Consider the following 24,050-nt stretch of genomic DNA (forward strand, 5'->3'; position numbering starts at 1 on the left):
AAGGAACAGAGCAGAGAGGAGGAGAGGATGGGAGGAGAGGGAAGGAGAGACAAAGTGGGAGGAGAGGAGGGAGAGGAGGGAAACACAAGAACCTTGAAACAATAGAAAGAGATCTTGGGGTTAGGTCCAGTAGGTAAGCCCTCATCCATAGTCAATCCGCCCCCCAAACATACACCAGATCCTCTTACCAGGTTCTGCTACATTTAACATTTCCTTAAAACTAAAGTCTTCCACATGGGCTTAAGTATCATGCCATGCAAGATCTGCCAACTGGTATGTCCACCACCACCCAACACATGAATTGGAACAAGACACTTCTCAGAATCCCCTCTACTATAGGCACTGACACAGCAGACACATGGGTGTTAATGGGTAATGTAAGGTTTTTCCTACCTAAAACCTAAAGCACACATCAACACAATACATGTACGACAGACACACATGTACACACACACATACGCACACAGACATGCATGAAAACACCAGTCTTTATCAGATTTTTCATGTTATTCCCTCACAGAGAAATCTTGCATACACATAAAAAATGCATAGATTAGTATTCTCTCTCTCTCACACACACACACACACACAGAAACACACACACATGCATGAAAACACCCTCTTTATCAGATTCTTCATGTTATACCCTCACAGAGAAATATTGCACACACATCAAACATAAATGGCTTCGTATGCTCTCTCTCTCTCTCTCTCTCTCTCTCACACACACACACACACACACACACAGACAAACCGCCACACACACCTACACACTCACGCACAGACACATGCATGAAAGCACCAGTCTTTATCAGATTCTTCATGTTATAACCTCACAGAGAAATCTTGCATATACATCAAACATAAGTAGCTTAATATTTTCTCTCTCTCTCTTTTTCTTTCTCTCACATATGCACACACACATGCATAAAAATACCAGACTATATCAGATTCTTCATGTTATACCCTCACAGAGAAATCTTGCATACACATCAAACATAAATAGCTTAATATTCTCTCTCTCTCTCTCTCGATCTATCTCTTTTTCTCTCACACACATATGCACACACACATGCATAAAACACCAGTATTTATCAGATTCTTCATGTTATACCCTCACAAAGAAATCTTGCATACACATCAAACATAAATACCTTAGTATGCTCTCTCTCTCTCACAATCACACACACACACATGCATGAAAACGACAGTCTTTATTAGATTCTTCATGTTATACCCTCACAGAGAAATCTTGAATACACATAAAAAATGCATAGCTTAGTGTTCTCTCTCTCACACAATCTCTCTCTCTCACACACACACATGCATGAAAACACCAGTCTCTGTCAGATTCTTCATGTTATACCCTCACAGAGAAATCTTGCATACACATAAAAAGGCATAGCTCAGTGTTCTCTCTCTCTCTCTCTCTCTCTCTCTCTCTCTCTCTCTCTCCTTCTCTCTTTTTCTCTCTCTCACACAGGAACACACACACACATGCTTGAACACCAGTCTTTATCAGATTCTTCATGTTATAGCCTCACAGAGAAATCTTGCATACACATCAAACATAAATAGCTTAGTACGCTCTCTCTCTCTCTCTCTCTCTCTCTCTCTCTCTCTCCCTCTCTCTCTCTTTATCACACACACACACACAGACACACCCCCACAAATGTAGGCACACCCACATGCATGAAAACACCAGTCTTTGTCCTATTCTTCATGTTATACCCTCAGAGAAATCTTGCATACACACAAAAAATGCATAGATTAGTATTCTCTCTCTCTTTCTCTCTCTCTCTCTCACACACACACACAGAGAAACACACACACATGCATGAAAACACCCTCTTTATCAGATTCTTCATGTTATAACCTCACAGAGAAATCTTGCATACACATCAAACATAAATAGCTTAGTATGCTCTCTCTCTCTCTCTCTCTCTCAATCTCTCTCTCTCAATATCTCTCTCTCTCTCTCAATCTCTCTCTCTCTCTCTCTCTCTCTCTCTCTCTCTCTCTCTCTCTCTCTCTCTCTCTCTCTCTCTCCAGCATGTATTTGTGTGTCTAATTTGGGTATTCAGGACTGGGGACCCAGATACCCTTGCATCTCTTTTTCTGTCTGTAGATTTGGCTATAGGGGAGGCTATAGCTAGCTGAATCTGGTTATCTATCCATGTAAATAAGTCTTTGCCTGTGTAGAGGAAAATGGCAGGAACTGTCAGCATGTCTGTCCACCTTACTGCACTTACGTGGACATTTTAATGTGTTAAGATTCTCCTGTGCCAATATTCTTAACTAGGTTAAAGAACGTACAACACATACACATACACACAGGAAGACATACAAAAGATGATATGCTGACAGTTTCTGCCTTTTCACTTCTAAAGGCAAAGCTTCACATACACATACATGGACACAGATCAGATTAAGTTAGTTATATCCTCTGCTATATCCAAATCCAACACACACACAAAGAGATGTCAGGACCTGCTGTGTTCCCAATTCTAAAGAGCCAAGTTGCATACACAAATACATGATGGTGGGAGAGAAAGAGATGTGGGAGCGGAGAGGGAAGGGGAGAAGAGAAAAGGAAAGAAGAGGTGAGAGGAAGGGGACGGGGAGAAGAGAGGAGGGTAGAGGAGAAGAGAGGTGAGAGGACAGTATGGTAGGAGAGGAGAGAAGAGCTGAGAAAAGGGGAAGCGATGGAAAGAGAGGAGAGGGGAGGAGAGGAGAGGAGAGCAGAAGAGAGGATAGGAGAGGAGGAGACAAGAGGGGAAGAGAAGGTAGGAGACAATAGGGGACAAGAGGGGTAGAAATGAGAAGAGATGGGAGGAGAGGAGAGGGGAGGTAAAAAGGGAGGGATGGAGAGGAGAGTAGAGGGGAGGGGAGTAGAAGAAAGAAGAGGGGAAGAGAAAAGTGGTGTAGAGAAGGGGGTGATATGAATAGAGGAGAGGGGAGGAGACGATGGAGATGGCAGGAGAGGGTAGGGGAGGGGAGGGGAGGAGAGGGGAGGAGAAAGTGGTATATAGAAGGGGTGATGTGAATAGAGGAGAGGGGAGGAGAGGGAAGAGATGGCAGGAGAGGGGAGGGGAGGAGAGGGAACGGGAAGATAGGGGAGGGAAGATGAGAGGAGGAGAGTGGAGGGGAGGGATTTAGAGGGGAGGAGAGAAGGGAAACACAAGAACCTTGGAACAATAGAAACATTTAACATTTTCTTTAAAACTAAAGTCTTCCAGACAGGGCTAAGTATCATGCTGTGCAAGATCTGTCAACTGGTATGTCCAACAACACCCAATACATGATTTGGAACAAGATACTTCTCAGAATCCCCTCTTCTATAGCCACGGACACAGTAGACACATGGGTCGTGATAGATAATGTGAGGTTTTTTCCTACCTAAAAACTAAAGCACACATCAACATAATACATGTACCACAGACACACTTGCACACACACAAACACACACAGACACTTGCATGCATGCATGCACGCACACACACACACACACACACACACGAATGAAAACACCAGTCTTTATCAGATTCATGTTATACCCTTACAGAGAAATCTTGCATACACATCAAACATAAATAGCTTAATATTCTCTCTCTCTCTCTCTCTCTCTCTCTCTCTCTATATATATATATATCTTTCTCTCTCTCTCTCACATATGCACACACACATGCATAAAAACACCAGTCTTTATCAGATACTTCATGTTATACCCTTACAGAGAAATCTTGCATACACATCAAACATAGTTTAATATTCTCTCTCTCTCTCTCTCTCTCTCTCTCTCACATATGCACACACATGCATAAAAACACCAGTCTTTATCAGATTCTTCATGTTATACCCTTACAGAGAAATCTTGCATACACATCAAACACAAATAGTTTAATATTCTCTCTCTCTCTCTCTCTCTCTCTCTCTCTCTCACATATGCACACACACATGCATAAAAATACCCGTCTATATCAGATTCTTCATGTTATACCATTACAGAGAAATCTTGCATACACATCAAACATAAATAGCTTAATATTCTCTCTCTCACACAATCACACACACACACACACACACACACACACACACGAACACACACACATGCATGAAAATGCCAGTCTTTATCAGATTCTTCATGTTATACCCTTACAGAGAAATCTTGCATAGACATCAAACATAAATAGCTTAATATTCTCTCTCTCTCTCACACATATGCACACACACATGCATAAAAACACCAGTCTTTATCAGATTCTTCATGTTATACCCTTACAGAGAAAACATACATACACATCAAACATAAATATCTTAGTAAGATCACTCTCTTTCTCTCTCTGTCTCTGTCTGTCTGTCTCTCTCTCTCTCACACACACACACAGACACACACACACACATAAACACAGACACTTCCATGCATGAAATCAATAGGCATACATGAATACATCAGTTCGTATCAAGTACTTCATATTATCCCCTCACAGAGAAATCTTACACACACATAAATCTTACACAAATTGGTAAGTGGCTATTCCTTCTAAATATTTTCTGCCCCACACTGAAATATACTATGGGTGAATATCAGTTCCTAATAAATGTTCTTATAAATACAACCAAACTGATGGTATAAAGCGGAGAGAATAAACATAAGGCTACTGTCAGGACCTCTTTTTTTCTCTTTGTCATACATCCAAAGTACTCAATCTCTCTCTCTCTCTCTCTCTCTCTCTCTCTCTCTCTCTCTCTCTCCCTCCCTCCCTCCCTCCCTCCCTCCCTCCCTCCTCTGTCCAGATACAACACACACACACACTCGCACACACACACACACACAGAGAAACACACACAGACATACACATCCACACATCCACACAGATCTCATTACCGCCTCCTGTGAGGTACCACTTCTCATAAGCACAAATCACACACATAATCTGGAGTCAAGACCAGCTAGGTTTCCCCTGCCTGCCTTACATAGAAATGTCTTACACACTTCAGTTCTCTGATCCTGTTAGGTACCCTTTTTCCTTAGTGAAAGTTCAACATATACATACAAGTCTCCGGATGTGGTCCTAGGACATAACCCTTCCCTACAAGCAAAGTCACACAGGATCATAACTAGGAGTTTCATCCTGCTGTCTATCCCGATGTTCATACAAGGCACATGTCAGGTTCTACTGTCTATCATCTTACAGGTAAATCTCCATCTACACACACACAGCTGCATAGCAGGTCCTACATGGTTCACCCTCCCCTACAGCCAGGTGACAGGTGCCTCACTTTGCCTATAAATAGAGCTTATCATATGGAGATATGTTCAGGTCCAGCTAGTGTCAGGTTAGCTGCAGTACAATCCACATACATGAGCGCGCACACACACATATACACACATACACATATGCACCCAGAACATGCATATATGACAAGGTCTCAGATTCTGCAAGATAGTCCTCCCATTCAGCAGCACCTAAATATACATGCATAGGAGCACAGGCACTCATACACACAAACAGACACAAGCACATATACATCAGATAAACACAGATGGATATGTGTCAGGGTATATGTCCTCCCACATATCCAAAGCCCTACAAATACATATAGTTTGGTTTCCACTCCTACTTAATATCCTCAACAATATAGCAAAATCTCACTTACACATATACATCAAATTATCCAGCCACCCTAGGTAGCTTCTCCTCTGTCTCTTCCTCCATGTTTTATACTCGCAGCTGAAGAACGGAAGCTAAGGACATTATATGTAAAGAACTTTCAGCATTTATCTTTCTGGATGTGGACTCACTCACACAAAATATTCTATTCTAATCCATGCATTTTCTTAGGAAGATTGCTCTCTAACAAAAACGTTAATATGCTGAACATCTGAAAGTAGGCTTGTGACTTTGCAGTTGGTGACCAGTCACAAGATTAATTTTCTTGTTGAATCATGTGGGAAACCCCAACCCACTTCACCACATCTAATTGGTCTGAAGTTATAAGTCTACTGAGCAAGACAGTAGCCAGATTTGTCTATGTTTTCTGCTTCAGCTCCTGGTTGAATTCCTGCCCAAACTTCCCTAAGTGACAGACGTTGATCAGAGCATGTAAGCCAAATAAACTTTCTTCCCCACATTGTTTTTGTCATGATGTCTATCAGCAATAGAAAACATAGTAGGTCAGTATCCCAAGAGCATCCTCAATCTTAGGATCTTATTGCTGCCACCTCCTGAATGCTGGGATAAAGGTAAGTACTACAGCACTAACCAGACGAATAGAACTTCAAAGATGAAGGGATAGATGTCATGGAGAAAGTAAATCATTCTCTAGACAAACAGAATTTAAGGATCATTGTATTTTTAAGGAAGCTGATCAGAGAAAATATCTTCAAAAAGATGGATGTGAGAGGTTTTGGAGAATGAGGGTTTGAAACAAGAAATATTGCCCTTGTTGAACACAGGCCCACAGTAGAAACTTGACTTGATTTTTCATATATCAAGAAGTGATGTTTTATCTTTGCCAACAAGGCCAATCCCTACTGAGAGAGAGAGACAACCAGTCTTCTCCAGCGACCAGCGCCCGGATAAGTCATTCAGTCCAGTGCTCCATGCTAGACACATGGGACAAAGCTAAGTGGACTTAGTAGTTTAGAAATTTATGTATTTCTATGTGTGCACAAAATCATACATATACATGCATGGAGATCATGTAAGAATTCATATTTTGGGCAGGGATACATGGGATAAGCTGAGGCACAAGGGGGAAAGGAAGTGGTAGAGATTTAGATGAAGTTTCTATGTGTGTCCTCAAAAACTCATGAAGACTAACAGATCTCAAAAAATGGGGTGCTGATCTGAACAGAGAATTTTCAACAGAAGAACTTCGAATGGCCAAAAGACACTTAAGGTCATGCTCAACATCCTTAGCGATCAGGGAAATGCAAATCAAAACAACTATGAGATACCATTTTACACCGGTCAGATTAGCTAAAGTCAAAAACACCAATGATAGCCTATGCTGGAGAGGATGTGGAGAGAAGGGAACTCTCATCCATTGTTGGTGCGAATGCAAACTTGTGCAGCCACTGTGGAAATCAGTGTGGCGGTTTCTCAGGAAACTGGGAGTCAACGTCCCTCAAGACCCAGCAATTCCACTCTTGGGAATATACCCAAGAGATGCCCTCATACCACAAAAGCATTTGTTCAACTATGTTCATAGCAGCACTATTTGTAATAGCCAGAACCTGTAAATAACCTAGGTGCCCCTCAATAGAAGAATGGTTGAAGAAGGTGTGAAACATATACACATTAGAGTTTTACTCAGCGGTAAAAAACAATGACATCTTGAATTTTCCATGCAAATGGACGGAAATAGAAAACGCTTTACTGAGTGAGGTAACCCAGACCCAAAAAGAGGAATATGGTATGTATTCACTCATAAGTGGATTCTAGCCATAATTAAAGGTCTTTGAGCCTATTATTCGTGATCCCAGAGAAGCTAAATAAGAAGGTGAAGCTGAAGAAAATCATGTAGTTATTCTCCTGGAGATTGGAAATAGACAAGAGTGCCAGGTAACCTCGGGTGCATGGGGGAGTGGGAGGGTTGTTGGAAGGGGAGAGGGTTAGAGAGAAGGGAGTAGGGGAGGAATGGGGAAAGTTCGGGAGACTGGGATGGGGGAGAAGGGAGGAAGGATGGATATGGGATCAGGGAAGAATATATCTCAACTAAGGGAGTCATTTTAGGGTTTACAAGAGAATTGATTATAAATGGGATCCCAGGTCCAATGAGAGATCCCCAGATTGTTCTCTGGACAGAGGAGAGGGTGCCTGAACTGGCCTTGGCCCATAACCATACTGATGAATATTTTGCTTATCACCATAGAATCTTCATCTGGCGATGGATGGAGATAGAGACAGAGACCCACATCGGAACACTGGACTTAACTCCCTAGGTCCAAACGAGAAGCAGAAGGAAAGAGAACGTGAGCAAAGAAGGCAAGATCAGAGAGAACCTTCATCCGACGATGGATGGCGATACAGACGGAGACCCACATTGGAGCACCGGACTGAGCCCCCCAAGGTCCAAATGAGGAGCAGAAGGACGAAGAAAATGAAAAAGGAAATAAGGACTGCGAGGGATGCGATCACCCACTGATACAAGGGGACGGATCTAATGAGAGTTTACCAAGGCCAGTTGGACTAGGACTGAACGAGGACGCAATCCAACCAGATTCTCTGAATGTGGCCGGATTCTCTGAATGTGGCTGGCCCGGAGTCTTTCTGAAAAGCCATTGACAATGGCACTGGGACTTGTTTCCTCTGCATATACTGGATTTGCGGATCCAGTCTGTCTGGACACTCACCTTCCTGGACCTGGAGGGAGGGGGGAGGAACTTGAACTTCCCACAGGGCAGGAAACCCTGAGTGCTCTTAGGGATGGAGAGGGAGGAGGAGAGGGAGTGGGGGGAGTGGGAGGGTGGTGGGAGGAGGGGCGGAAATGGAAACTTTTATAATTTAATAAAATTACTTTGAAAAAAAAAAGGGCACTGTTGCTCTTCCAGAGGTCCTGAGTTCAATTCCCAGCACCCACATAGCAGCTCATAAGCTGATGCCCTTTTGTGGTCTGCAGGCATACACCCAAAGTTCCTGTATACATAAAAAATAAATCAAAATGTTAAGGATATATATGTATACATCCTCATATAAAATAATATCCATATATAAATAAAATAAGGAGTTCAAGGTCAGTTTTAGTTTTAAAGTTCAAGGCCAAGGGCTGTTTAGAAGGCTCAGCAGTTCAGAGTGCTGGCTGCTCTTCCAAAGGTCCTAAAATTCAGTTAATACATGTCATCGTCACAACCATCTATAATGGGATCTGATGCTCTGCTCTGCAGGTATACATGCAAACAGAGCACTCACGCATAAAATACATCTTTAAGGCTGGACAAGGTGGAACACACCTTTAATCCCATAATTCAGCAGGCAGAGAAATATATATGTCTGAGTTTCAGACCAGCCTTGTCTATAGAGTTAAACCCTGAACAGCCAGAGCTACAGAGAAAACCTGTCTCAAAACAAAACAAAAGACAAAAATTTTCAAGACCTATCTCCAAAAGTAAAAAACCCAAGTTCAGTTTCTACCATTACACATCAGGTGTAACCACCCTTACTCCAGAGCGAGTTCCAGGACACACTCCAAAGCTACACAAAGAAACCCTGTCTCAAAAAACAATAAATAGCAACAAAAACATAAAAATTCTTATTAACTGAAAATTATTCTGCTATCAAAACAGGCCTTTTCTTTTGTTAAGACTCCTTTGGAGGCCTGGCATGGGGGCATACCCATTGACCTCATCACTTGGGAGGCAGAGGCAGGCAGATCAGCCCAGTCTACAAAGTGAGTTTCAGGAAAGCCAGGGCTATGTAGAGAGACCCTTTCTCAAAAGCCAAAAACAAAACTTTATAAACATTTGACAAAGAAGTTACTGGTTGGCGCACTGCACAAATAAAGGCTTCCACACTGCTCAAACGAAAATCGATTGAACACCTGAGTTTTATTTCTGGAGAATCGAAGGTTGTAGTCTATTGATAACTTTCAAAAAAATACATTAATAATAACAAAAATCAATTTTTTTTGGTGTATGTAGCCCTGGTTGTCCTGGAAATTAGAGATATGCCTGTCTCTGCCTCCTCAGTGCTGAGACCAAAGTCATGTACCACCACAGGCAAGCAAAACAAATTAATTAATTAAATAAAAGGCTTTTTTTTTTTTTTTGCTTTTACCAGTAAGGTTTGTTCCAGACTAAAACTAACAAAAGTGAATTTTACATCCGATCCCAAAAGGACTCTGTTGAAATACCAAGTGTTTATTTCATCTCAAAAGGGGCACCATATAATGGACTCAAAGAAATTTAATGCATGTTCAGTGCACACATATTTCATGTGACTGACACCAGGAATTGAACATACTGTGCTGAGTATACAGGAGACACTTTAACTTTGATTTGATAATCAGCAGAAAACTTCATCCCACACTTAAGTTTATTAAAAACTGACAAACAAAACCTGTACAAAAAATATCCCCCGATTCCATATCACTTTGGAACAATAATTTTGAAAGACATTATCGCCTAGGACCCCCTCTTCCTCTGCCGCGACCACGTCCTCTTCCTCTACCTCGGCCTCGACCTCGTCCAGCAACTGGGGAAAAAGTTAAACAAAGCAGGTGAAATTCTCTTCAATAGTCATAGTACCACACCTTTACTATCCACACCTCTTAAATTAGCAGTTACAGTAAAGAAATCTTTAACTGGGCTTTTCTTAAATATGAAACACCACACTACCACCGTGTAAAACCAAAAAGTGCCAGCAGGGGGACAATTTATACCCTATGCTAGAATTCTGCTTACTGAATAGAAGCCAAGCTCAACAAATCCTAAGTACATCATACCAAATAACATCAGAGCCTGAAAACTTGTTTGGCTCAACCATAACTTAGTACTTTAACCCATAACCATATATCCTTAACATCATGAGGACAAAAAACAAAACAAACAAAAACAAAACAAAGACAAACCAGTGTACCTGCTTGGTGTACTCAGACTAAGATTTTAAGATTTGTCTATATTCCCCTGGTAGTCAGATCAAACCCACGGCATCACGCAGAAAGGTCAGGCAAGTGGTCTGTCACTGACCTATAACCCACAACCCTGTAAAGTCATCCACCCATTCATTTTAGGATATGGTCTCTGTGGTGGTCTGAAAGAAAATGGCCCCCAAAAGGAGTCTCACTATTAAAAGGTGTGGCTTTGCTGGAGTAGATGTGACCGTTTTGGAGGAAGTGTGTCACCGTGGAGACAAGCTTTAAGGTCTTAAAGATGCTTAAGCCACGCCCAATGTCTCATATCACTTCTTGTTGCAAAGTGTCTGCACATTATGATGAAAATGGACTGAACCTCTGAAAATGTAAGTCACCCCAACTAAATGTTTTCCTCTGTAAGAGTTGTGGTGGTCATGGTGTTTCTTCACAGCAATGGAAACCCTAACTGGACAGTCTCTTCTAGTTCTGGCTGTTCTGGTCCTTACTCTGTAGACCAGGCTGGCCTCAAACTTACAGAGATTCACCTGCCTCTGCCTCTCAAGAGCTGGGATGATAGGTGTGCACTTAGTAAAGGAATTGCTTCTAGAGAAACTAGGATCTTTAGATACAAAGAGTGACACAACACACGGCTGAACAAACGTGGCCTCATCCTCTAAGGTTTTTCACTACTTTCTTGACAAGTAGGTGGGAAAGAAAAAGTAGAAGGAATCAAAACACAACACAGAAAGGCTTGAGATTTAAAAAAACGACACCATAAGGTAAGGGACTTAAAGGGACAGATGGAATCAGTGTTTCTTAAGCTATGTATTACAATTTTTTAAACAAGAAGAAGAATGATTAACCCCAAGAGCATTTGTAGTGCTATAACTAATTCTAGCAGCTACAACACAAAATGCATCTTTGGGCAAAAGGCAAAACAAAAAGAAAACCACCTCAAAGTCAGCATATTAAACATCTATGAAATAAAGGCTCTTTACTCCTGTCCTACTCTTTTTTCAGTTTTCTGAGACAAGGTTCCTCTGCCACCAGAGTCCTGGAAACAAAGTTTCCACCCTACTCTTACATTGCTGACAACCATGTCTCCCACAGCAGATGTTGTGGTTCCATCCAGTGTGGAAAGTCCTCCTTAGACTCATATGTTGTACCACTTGGTCTCCAGTTGATAGAACTCATTGCCTTGAGGTTTTATTGCCTGGACACACAATGTGACAGGACAAGGGTCTGCTCTTACAATTCTTTCTCCAAGGTAATGGAAACCCTTTAAACTATCAGCTAGAACAGTGGCTCTAAACCTTCCTAATGCTGTGACTCTTTAATACAGTTCCTCATGTTGTGGAGTCTCCCAATCATACAATTATTTCATTGCTACATTATAACTGTAATTGTGTTACTGTTATGAATCATAATGGTATCAGGTGACCCCTGTGAAGGGTCATGTGTGACCCTTTCCTTAAGCTGCTTCTTGTCGAGCATTTTCTCAGAGAAACAAGAAAGTAGCTAATACAGCAAGAAACTAAACTCTTTCCATGAGAAAAACAGCTCTAAGATAGAATTTCAGATTCTGAAACTTTTAATCTGCCTAGCGAAGAGGCCAACTTACTTTGGAATCCAATAGAAATTAGGACCGATAGAACAAGACTAAGAAAGCCCAGTTACACCAGGAGGTGGTAGCGCCCGCCTTTAATCCAGGCAGGCGGATCTCTGTGAGTTTGAGGCCAGCCTGGTCTAAAAGAGCTAGTTCCAGGATAGGTTACAAAGCTACAGAGAAACCCTGTCTTGAGGGGGAAAAAAAGCCCAGTTGCTAAGGGAGGTTGAGCGGAGGGTCACAAGTTCAAGGCTAGATGGCTCAGTAGGTACAGAGTTTACTGCAAATCCTGCTAACTGAAGTTCAATTCCTAAGACCTACATGGTGAAAGGCAAGCTGACTCCTGCAGGTTGTCCTCACTTCCAAACACACATCACCGTACATATGTGTCCATACTCTCAAGCACCTGCATATACACATAAGTACATAAATAACTAAATGTAAAAATAAGAAAACAAAATGATGGGAATGTAATAAAGTAGTAGAGGCTTATCTTTTATGTACAAGATTCTAGGTTTAATTCTCCAATGTTAGTTTTTAATGAATTAAAATTATTAGTTTTACTATCACATGTGTCATATGTTATGTATATGTATGTGCATACTTGAGAGCATGCCACACTGCACATGTGGAAGGCAGAGTAAAACTTTTGGTGAGTTGGTTTTTTCTTTTCACTGCAGGTTTGGGATAAAACTCAGGTCACAAGGCTTGCATGGCGAGCAGTTTTACTCTCTGAGCCATCTCCATGCAAATAAGATCCAAGTGTCTTTAAAAATAAAAATACACCATCAGAGGTGGCATACGCCTTTAATCCCAGTATTTGGGAGACAGAGGCAGGAAGATCTCTTAAGTCTGAGGCCATCCTGGACTATGGAGAAAGTTCCAGGATAGTCAGGCTACAGAGAAACCCTGTGTGTGTAATGCGGGATACCCATACACACACACACACACACACACACACACAGAGAGAGAGAGAGAGAGAGAGAGAGAGAGAGAGAGAGAGAGAGAGAGAGAGAGAGAACGCACAAATAGAAGAGAAATCAGAGAAAACAGGGCTAAAGATGTAGCTCAGTTTGTAGAGTACCTGCCTAGCATGCACCAGTCCTTGCTTTTGATCACTAGTACCACACAAACCAGGATGGTGAACAATTCTAATCCTAGCCCTTGGGAAGTGGAGGCAGTAGTAAGAGTTCCAAGTAACTTTTCACAGCTAATCTGAGACCAGGTTGAGCTACATCAGAACAAAAAAAGAAAAAGAGACAAAAAAAGAAAAAAGGAAAAAGAAAAAGAAAGCAATCAGAGAAAACTAACAATGACAAAATACTAAAGACTTCTCAAAGAAAAATTGAGATAGAATAGTCCTCTATCATATACACACACAATCAGACATGAAGTTGGGGTATATGGGAGAGGTTCAAGAGCTGATCAAGAGATTATGTATATGTGCAAGAAAATTTCTAATTATACATAAGGTTAACGAAAGTAAAACTAATGCCAGGCAGTGGTGGTACATGTCTTTTACCCCAGCATTCTGGAGGTAGATCTCTGTGAGCTCAATGCCAGACTAGTCTACAGAGCAAGTTCCAGTACAGCCAGGACTACACAGAGAAAACTTGTCTCCACACCTCCCTCCCCACGTGTGCCCCCAAAATAACAACATAATAAAAACTATGAGGGTGGTGGTTTGAAAGAAAATGGCCCCCAAAGGGAATGGCACTAATAGTAAGTGTGGCCTTGCTGGAGTGGGTACAGTTTTGTTGGAGGAAGTGTATCCCTGTGGAGGCAAGCTCTGAGGTCTCACGTAAGTTCAAGCCACAGCCAGTAAGACAGTTCACTTCATGTTGCCTTCTGATCAAGATATATAGCCAGCACCACGTCTGTTTACATCATGCCATGTCCCACCATGATGATAGTGGACTAAACCTCTGAAAATGTAAGCCACCCCAATTAAATATGCGTCTTTTATAACAGCTGTGGTGTCGTAGTGTCTCTTCACAGCAACAGAAACCCTAAGACAAGTCAGGCAGTGGCTGCGCACACCTTTAATCCTAGGACTCAGGAGGCAGAGGCAGGTGGATCTCTGTGAGTTCATGGCCAGCCTGGTCTACCAAGTGAATGCCAGTACAGGCTTCAAAGTTACAGAGAGAAACCCTGTCTCAAAAACCCAATCCAAACCAACTCCCCCCTGCAAAAAAAAAAAAAGAAAAGAAAAGAAAAAAAGGAAGAAACCTGAAGACACACAGCAATAGAATAACAGGAGCTTATGAAAACTGAAGGGAGGCTTGAGATAAAGTATGTATGTGCCAACAGACAGCAGAAGCTAGAACGAGAAGGCACAAAGACAAGAGAAAAAAAAAATCAGTCAATAAATCAACAAAATTTAAAGTTTTCTTTGCTGTACGGGCAAGAAGATTCACAATGAATTTTCACAAAGTATCTAAAACAAGAAGGGGTAGCTGTGCCGCCAACCTCCAAAAAGAAGGTTGAACATGGCTTGATAGAATGTTGGATAAGGAAAATTATGGGGACAGCAGAAGAATTGTGCCACAAACACTATCCAATCCTGGGACAAGGATTCTGTTTTGAAAGTAGTGGACTCAAGGCATATACAATATTCATGTTCCTTCACAGCTTGCTATATTTCATTTCCTTTGTCTACCAGATAGGTTCTTTCTCTGTAGTCCAGCTCTCCTTGAACTCATGGCATTCCTCCTGTCTCAGCCTCTTGAATGCTGAGATTACAGAAGAATGGCATGGCTTGTCTCCACAGCAACTTCAAAAGCTCTGTCACATGCACTCATGAGTATCAGATGTTCTAAGCAACAAAACACCCTTGTTCACAAAGGTATTTTCAACAGTGAATTAAGATTTAAATACACAAAATACCTTCACACTTACCAGCTTCTCTTTTCTTAGATTTCACCTTAGGTTCAACATCCACAAGTAATGTATCAAGAGGTAAGCTGTCTGGTAGAATAAAGTATCGAATGTTGTTTCCTCGAATACTCAATGTTTCCAACTGTACAGGTTCTCTGTTCTTCAGTGTCATTTTCACAGCTTTAAGATGTGTATTCATGCTAACATCTACACCTAAGAAGGAAAACAGAACAATTACCAGAAGGCAATCTATCTTGCCACAGTTGAAATAATACTATAGAGTATTAGCTGGAGGCTAGAGAGATGGCTCAGAGATTAAAAATACTGGCTGTTCTTCCAGAGGCCTTACATTCAATTCTCAGCAACCATATGATGGCTCACAACCATCTATAATGAGATCTGATGCCCTCTTCTGGCATGCCTGCAGACAGAACACTATATATATAAAATAAATAAATCCTTAAATTAAAAAAAAAGTTATCTAATATGTTAGTTACAAGCAAGTTTCTGAGAAAACAATACATACACAGTGGGGGGATGCAATATAAACCAGCAATTGTTCCTTGGGAGGCAGAGGCAGAATCTCTGTGAGTTCAAGGTCAGCCTGGTCTACAGAACGACTTCCAGGACAGCCAGAGTTGTAACACAGAGAAACCTTGACTCAGAAAACAAAACAAGAAGAGGGTTGGGAAATGGGAACGTCGGCCTTTACTCTCAGCACCCAGGAGGCAGAGACAGGTGCATCTTTGAGTTCAAGGCAAACATGGTCTACAGATCAAGTTCCAGGACAGCCAGGGTTACACAGAAAAATTCTGTCTTGGAAAACAAAAACAAGCAAACAAACAAACAGACAAAAAAATCAAAACAACAAATCCTTTCACCTTTCTACGATAGCCTCTATATATTCCGCCTCCTCTGCCTCCTAGGGACACTGATTTATGTAGGCAAGGTGGAACAGAGAGACTTATGATCTCTCATGTTCTAAGACCTACACATTAAGTCACATTAATTAGTCTCTCACTACCTTCATGGCATATAGCACACTGTGATGACTGAGCTGTGTGTATAAGTGTGTGTATGTTCATATAAGATACTGAAGTCTCAACAGTGACTGTCCACTGAGGGACATGAGATCTTTATTAAATTTTGTCCTCCCAGTTTATTGAAACTTTCCTCCTGGAACATCCATTTACTAAGCACCAATTTGGTGAAACTTGTGGTTTTTTTTTTATTAGTATAGCTTTCATCATTAGATTTTGACAAAAAAAAAAAGGAGCAAGACTGCCATTCTGGGGACTGGGGATAGCTCAGTTGTTAGATATGAAGCCCTGGTTTCAACTCCCATTACCAAATAAAAGAGGTGTGCAGTGCACACTTATAATCCTAGCACCCAGAAGCTAGAGGCAGGAAAACAAGAAGGTCATCCTTAACCATACACAGTGAGTTTGAGAGCAGTTCTAGAATATATAAGACTCTACCTAAAAATAGAGGGCGGAGGAACACTACCACAACAAAACCCATCCCAGCTCTTCCACAACACCCAACCGTGTTCTGCAGGAAGCAGACCAAATCACTACTCAGGACACTTAAACAAGGGCAGCAGCTGTACTTTCTTTGATATGGTGCCATACCATACAAAACTTAATAGGCAAGTTCCATTCACAATTGGTACCATAAAGTCCTAGAATAATCATAAAATGGCATCCCATTACATCTCCTTGTTTACTAAAACACTGGACTCCATGAGAATACAAACAATAGTAAGACATTATTTTCTTTCTTTAAATAATCACTTAAAAAATTTTTGGAATGCCTACTATTAGCTAAGAAATTGTTCCAAAACTCAGTGGGTCAGTAAAAAATAAAGACTGGAACATGGAGGATGAATAGGTGGGAATAAGAAAGCAGTAGCAGAAGAGAGGACAATGAAGGAAGATAAAAATACCATAATAAGGGCTGGAGAGATGGCTCAGCAGTTAAGAGCATTGCCTGCTCTTCCAAAGGTCCTGAGTTCAATTCCCAGCAACCACATGATGGCTCACAACCATCTGTAATGAGGTCTGGTGCCCTCTTCTGGCCTTCAGCCATACATGGAGACAGAATGTTGTATATATAATAAATAAATGTGTGTATTTATTTAAAAAAAAAATACCATAATAAAATCAATCATACATAGAATAATAAAAAAATTAGTCAAATGTGAAACACAAACATAATAAAAATGTAAAGTCTCAAAAGTGTTTAGGAAGAAGCAACATTTTATGGAGAAGAACACACAAACAAAGGTATACAAGCTATAAAAACAGGAGCACCTGCCAATTTGATTTGGCTGTAGCACAAGAATACAAGATGAAGCTTAACTAAGGCCCATTCAGTAATTTAGACAAAAAGAATGAGGATCTTTACTACAACAATGCTTATTAAGCAGCCAAAAAAACTCTCCAGCACATGACCACGGGGAGAAAAACAAGAACATTTATTATAAGAAACAGTGTGACCTCCTCACCTGTGATTGTTCCATGGACTTGTGTTCCATTCTTCAATTCAATGGTTACAGTTTCATGACTCAATTTCATCAAAAATCTATTAAAATAAAAAGTACTGAATTTTACCTGTAACATTTAGAACTCTTTTTGTGAAGCTGGTAGGGTGAAATTGCTAGAGTATGGGGTCTGGATACTTGACCCAGAACTAAGAGCACTTGTTACTCTTGCAGAGGACCCAGTTTAAGTCCCAGAACCTACATGAAAGCTTAAAACCACCAGGTCCTAGGGCCTGGAGCCTTATTTTGACATTCACAGGCATCAGGCAAGCTTTGGTGCACTACATTCATGCAGATAAAACACTCATACACATAAACATACCTTAACAATTCATATTAATAATATAGTGTATTTAACTTTCCTGAACCAAACTCTCAAACTTATAAAGGAATGAAGTAACAAGCTGTCATTTCACATCTGTTTACTACAGGTGTGCCTACCTTTTTGACTTCTTTGGACCACACTGGATGAAGAATTGAGAGTATTCAAATGGACATCTGACACAATGACGTCATCTACAGAGCTCATGCTTGAGTCTGTCATTTTGTGTTGAACCATGTAGAAAACTGGTCTGAGCTCTGGACTAGAAAATACTAGAAACTGCTAGAAAACCACTTCAAATGAAGACATTCAAGATCCTGGAGTAGTAACGGATGTGGTGGGCTTCCTTTAATTCCAGCACTTGGGAGGCAGAGGCAGATAGGTCTCTGAACTGGAGGCCAGCCTAGTCTACACAGCAAGTGAGACACTGTCTTAACAAAAAGATCCTAGACTAATTTTAAGCCACAAAAAATAAGACTTATCACTGGTAGCATAAGGTTACACAGGAGAGATAAAGAACCTCTCTTTTCTCTGCCTGCATTCTTGGTGAATAGGGATATTCTTATAATCCATAGGCACACATGTAAGATCTTACTTCACACAAAGTAGGCCATTCTTCAATAGCATCCATAACATAACTTTATTTAGCAGTTTACACTGGAGATAATTCCTTAAAAATAAATATTCCAAGAGCTAGATAGCAGTCCACTATATGGAAATACCAATTATTCCACTGTGAATGTTTTCAACGTTTTGCTATTACAAACTCATTAATGCAAACACTCGCCAATATCAATAACCAATCTTCCTATTTTCTATCTATGCAAAAAGAGTGAAGGACACAGCAAGATGGCTCCGGAGGGTAAAGCAATTGCTGCAGAGCTTGAGGATCCAAGTTTGATCCCTGGAACCAAAATGATGGAGATTATCGACTCCCCCTAGGGTCCTTTGACCTTTGTACACACATAGTAATGCCAACCCTCCGCACAAATAATTAATTGTAATCTTTCTTGCCCCCTAGACAGGGTTTCTCTTCATAGCCTTGGTTGTCCAGGAACTCAAGGAGATCTGCCTGCCTTTGCCTCTGAAAAGCTGGGATTAAAGGTGGACACCACCACTACCCTGATGATAATTATCTTTAAAAAAAAAAAAAAAACTGAACCAGGCATGGTGGCAACCTTTAATATCAACAGGAAGGCAGAGGCTGGTGGGTCTGTTAGTTCAAGGCCAGCCTGGTCTACAAAGTGAGCACCCAGTGAAGGCTATTTATCGACATCCTGCCTCAAAAACAACAATCACCAACAGCAAAACAAATGAATTAAAATACCAAGCAGGGCTGGCAGGATGGCTCAGCAGGCAAAAGCACTTGCTGTATTGGTTGAGGACCTGAGTTTTAATCTCTGGGACCCTGGTGGAGGCAAAACAAACTCCCCCAAATTGTCTTGTAAAGTACATGTACACCTCTTGTGTGCAAGAACACACAGAATAGTAGTAATTTATTTTCTAATGAGCAAAGCTAGGAAACATGTATGCTTGTAATCCTAATACTTGGGAAATGAAGGCAGAAGGAACAGGAATTCAAGGGCTTAGCTATACAGCCTGGCCAAATGAGACTGTTTCAAAAAAGAGGCTAGAGAGATGGCTTTGCAGCTAGTCAAGAGCATAGGCTGCTTATCCCAGAGGACCCCAGTTAGGTCCCCAGAACCCACATGCCAGCTCACAATTGTGTGTAACTACTCCATAAACATCAGACAAACATGTGATGCATACATAAATCTATATATAACAACAATAATAATAATAATAACAAAGAAGGAGGAAGGAAGAAGAGATAGTGGCAATTTGCCTGAGATTTAGTATCTTTAATGAATATAGAAAAATGTGTATTTCTTTTGTGAATTGCTTACACATTACTCATGTGCTCTCCACCAGTTTGAGCTTTTATCAGTCCATCACTCATTTGACTACAATTTCCAATCACGTGCCACCATGCCTGGCTTTTTCTTTTCCTTAAAAAATAATGTTTAAGCGAGGTGGTAACACATGCCTTTACTCCCAGCACTCGGGAGGCAGAGGTGATTGGATTTCTGTAAGTTTGAGGTCAGCCTGGTCTACAGGGCAACTTCCAGAACAGCCATGGCTACAGAGAGAAACCCTGTCTTGAAAAACAAAAATATATATGTATTTATAAGTAATACAGTATAAATGTTTTGCCTGTTTGGTGTATGCGTGCACCACATATCTGGCACCTACAGATGCTAGAAGAGGCCACTAGGTTCCCCGGAACAGCAGTTACAGACAGCTGTGGGTCTGGGAACTGAACTTAGATCAGTGCTCTTAACCTGAGCCACCTCTCCAACCCTCTGGCTTTTTCTTTCCATTTTATTCTGGTATGAGCCGTTTGTAGCTCAAGACTTTTAAGATGATGTTTCCTGTACCAGAACTGCAAAAGCATTTTCTCCTTTTACTTTTATATATTTAGAAATGTAAACCTCCAGGAATTCTCTTCCTTTTTGTATGTCTAAGGAAAAAAATCTGCCTTTATAACTCTCCCCTTGGACAGGAGTCTTTTCAATACATGATGAATAACCTGTGTGTCTTTCATTTCATCCTACTCTTCCTCTGCCCTAATTTTTTTATCATGATATACTACAAATGAAGAAAATTGAAGAAGTCACAAACTATCAAAATGCTGCCTTTCTCTGTTCTTTCTCTTCAGTATTTACACTTTCACCTTGCCCATCTGAAAGAAAGGTGCTGGCATTCTCCCAAAGAAACCCTAACTCCACAACTGAGAACACCGATCGGAAGCAGCACCTAGCAGACACTTCATGTTCAGACTTTCTAATCTATAGTTCACAACACCACAATTATATGCTGTGAAATAATTCTACACCATCATCCATGCTTTATTTTAGCCAAATGGCCATGCAATAATAATCATACAATATCATCTAACAACACTTCATATTCAAATTTTCTAGACTATCTTACTTTTTTGTTTTTTACAATATCCTTTCTAAACTACTACAGTGTCCACTACACCCAACAGCACAAGTAATATTACCTATCCTATTCTCCCCACCACTCTACTATGAAGGTAAGTAGCAGGGCCTTTCTATAGGCAACAGTGGATTATGATTAACACTGAGCATGGGTTGAACATTTCAGCAACTAAAGGAATTCAAACTTAAAATAATTATTTTGCTAAGCACGGGGGCAAAGATCTTTAATTCCAGCACTCAAGAAGCAGGAAATGGAACAGGCAGTGATGGTGCACTCCTATAACCCCAGCACCCAGGGAGGCAGAGGCTGGTATATCTCTGTGAACTGGAGGCCAGCCTGGTCTACAGAGAGCTTTCCATGAAAGCGTCAAACCCTGCCTCAAAAAAACAAAACAAAACGGCACCAGAAACAGTTTCAGAAGGAAGGGGCGTGTGGAAAAGGATCTTTTTGTAGAGATGACATTCTGTTGAACAATTTCCTTACGATTACAAATCTAGACACAGACTTGTAATCCTAGTTACTCAGGGGGATGAGACAGGATGATTCAAAAATCTGAAGTCAGAATGGGGTACAGTACAAGTTCTAGTACAACTTGGTGACATCCTGTCTCAATTTTCCAGCAAATCCTTCATTTTGTGAATTTTCTTATTATTGCTGTTGTTTTGAGACAGGGTTTCTCTGTGTAACCTGATTATCCTAGAACTCAGTCTGTAGATGAGGCTAGCCTCTAACTCAGACTCTGCCTCCCCAATTCTGGGATTCAAATTCTCATTCCTATCCCTACCCCAAGGTATAGCCCTGGCTGTCCTGGAACTCACTCTGTGGACCAGGCTGGCCTCAAACTCACAAAGATCACCTGCCTCTACCTCCAGAGTGCTGGGATTAAAGGTGTGCGCCACCATCGCTGGGCTTGAATTCTCTTTTTAATGCAAGTGAGACATCAAACAGTCAGGTATGTATCTAAACTCCTGTTATGTATCTAAATAGCCTGTTAGTATCTAAATTCTCACTATTTGATCAGAAAACCAAAGAGAATGAGATAGTGAGAAGTATCTTCATTTGGAAAATTAGGAAAATTGGCAATTTGTCAGCCGACAGGCAGATTAGGAGAAAAGTAACCAAGAAAGCTCACTTCCCAGGTTTGAGCAAGGAGGCAATGGGACAAAGGATGATTGCAGTCCCATTAACTGAGGCACAATCAAGAAAGCCTGCTGAAAATGCACACTCATCAAAACAACCACTTTCACATTCTCCTATAAGAAATGTATATATTGTGCACTATAAAAATTAGGATTCAAGACAAGCCATTAAAAAATAAATCACATCAAGGCTGGAGAGATAGCTCAGCGTTTGGGAACACCAGCTACTCTTCCAGGGATCCTGAGTTCAATTCCCAGCAACCACATGGTGGCTTACAACCATCTGTAATGAGATCTGACACCCTCTTCTGGCCTGAATGTTTACATGCAGGCAGAACACTGTATACATAATAAAATCTTAAAAAAAAAATCACATCAGCAGGAGGAGCAGTCATGACTTTAATCCCAGCACTTGGGAGGCAGAGGCAAGTGGATCTCTGAGTTCGAGGCCGGCCTAGTCTACAGAGTTCCAGGACAGCAGAAGTTAGCCAGGGGGAACCCTGTCTTGAAGGGAAAAAATAATCCCACCAGTAACAGAGTGAGACCGTGCCTAGGATGCTGGCTGGAGATCTAGGTATACCGCCAGTACCACCACCCTAAAGCAAATTTATCCTAACAATCTTTAAATGAGAAAACCGTGTAAGTTACTGCAAATATATTAGAGTTCACATTAGGCAGTATGGAAACGGCAAGAGTAAACTTTAAATTCTGAGCCTTTCTACCTAACATTATAGTCCAAACACAAATTGTCTGGGGCTGTAGCTCAGAAGCAGAAATGGTTATTGGAAGCTCTCTGGGCACCACCCCCAGAGCCGGTGTAGTTTTACTTATTTTTGACCTTAAATGCCTTCTGTACCAACTCACCCTGAACTGAGTATTTACTATTGCAAACAGATCAGAAGTAATTTATTTTACCTCCATCATTAAACAGAAAAGAACGCTACCTTGTAGCCTGGCTTGGTGGCGCACGCCTTAAATCTCAGCACTCGGGAGGCAGAGGTAGACGGATCTCAGTGAGCTCGAGGCCAGTCTGGTCTACAGACCGAGTTCTAGGACTCCAGGGCTACACAAAGAAACCCTGTCTCGAAACCGCCCCCCCCCAATAAAATAATTTCTTGAGTATTGTACAACTACTTTAAGAGTTGGCCAACGGCAGTCTGGTCGGCTAAAACAGTTCTTGACTGAAGAAACTAAGTATTTCTTATAATTGGCTTAGGTATTATGCCATTTCAGGTTTGGCCTCAAGTCTATTTAGTTTGCAAACAAGGCTCCACTAACCGACACAATCTGTGCAATCGGGCGAAATTAACTTGTTAATTTCTGTCCCACCCCGGGACATGGTCTTTCGTGAATCGAAAGCCGTTACACAGTTCGGATAACCGGTCCAAAATTAAGGACAACTTAATCTAAAACGTCTAGCAAGTCGGCATCGTTATCTGAAAAGAAAACCATGTTAGTTCTCTTCGGTGCAAGGAGCCCGATTTGCTAGGAAAACCGGTCACCGCTTCGTTTAAGCCGGGGGACTGGAGGTGGGCAGTGGCGGTTCGGTCTCTCCATTCCGGGAAGAGCCGAGGGGCCCGGACGCGGCGACCCCTCGCCCGAGCTCCGCGGCAACGAGAAGGGCGGGCTGGCGGGCGGAGGCCGTTAGCAGGCCGCGCGCACGCGGCTTTCCCGCCTCCCTGCAAGCACAGAAGCCCGACTTTCCGAGCCGGCCCAAACCTTGTTCCCGCCGCCTTCGCCCCGCCTGGGGAGCCTCCTCACCTCACGAGCTTCATCCTAGCGCTGCAGCCTCCCTCTGGACGCGGAATTCAGGCTCCAAAGACTCACAGACTAGCCGTATGAATGGCCGGAAGAGCGCGCGGATCGCTGCGGACGCGCGGCGAAAACGCGGAAGCCGCGCTGCCTTCCGGCGACCGGGAGAGCGTCAGCGGCCCCTAGCGACGGGAGGAGTGCTTTGCGCCTAATGAGTGCGTGATGGCT

At 41.7% G+C, this 24,050-nt stretch overlaps 1 protein-coding gene across 1 annotated transcript; it reads right to left on the minus strand.

Moving 5' to 3' along the window:
• Nucleotides 1-9,845: 9,845 nt before the first annotated feature.
• Nucleotides 9,846-23,974, minus strand: Snrpd1 (small nuclear ribonucleoprotein D1 polypeptide). The gene is made up of 4 exons (XM_048447981.3): nucleotides 23,832-23,974; nucleotides 17,568-17,644; nucleotides 15,083-15,274; nucleotides 9,846-10,199 (listed from the first exon to the last, which is right to left on the minus strand). The coding sequence occupies exons 1-4, from the start codon at nucleotides 23,843-23,845 to the stop codon at nucleotides 10,123-10,125; spliced, it is 360 nt and encodes a 119-aa protein (XP_048303938.1). The 5' UTR covers nucleotides 23,846-23,974; the 3' UTR covers nucleotides 9,846-10,122.
• Nucleotides 23,975-24,050: the final 76 nt, after the last annotated feature.

This window comes from Myodes glareolus, chromosome 13 (assembly GCF_982192425.1).
Source record: "Myodes glareolus chromosome 13, mMyoGla1.1, whole genome shotgun sequence".
Lineage (NCBI taxonomy): Eukaryota > Metazoa > Chordata > Mammalia > Rodentia > Cricetidae > Myodes > Myodes glareolus.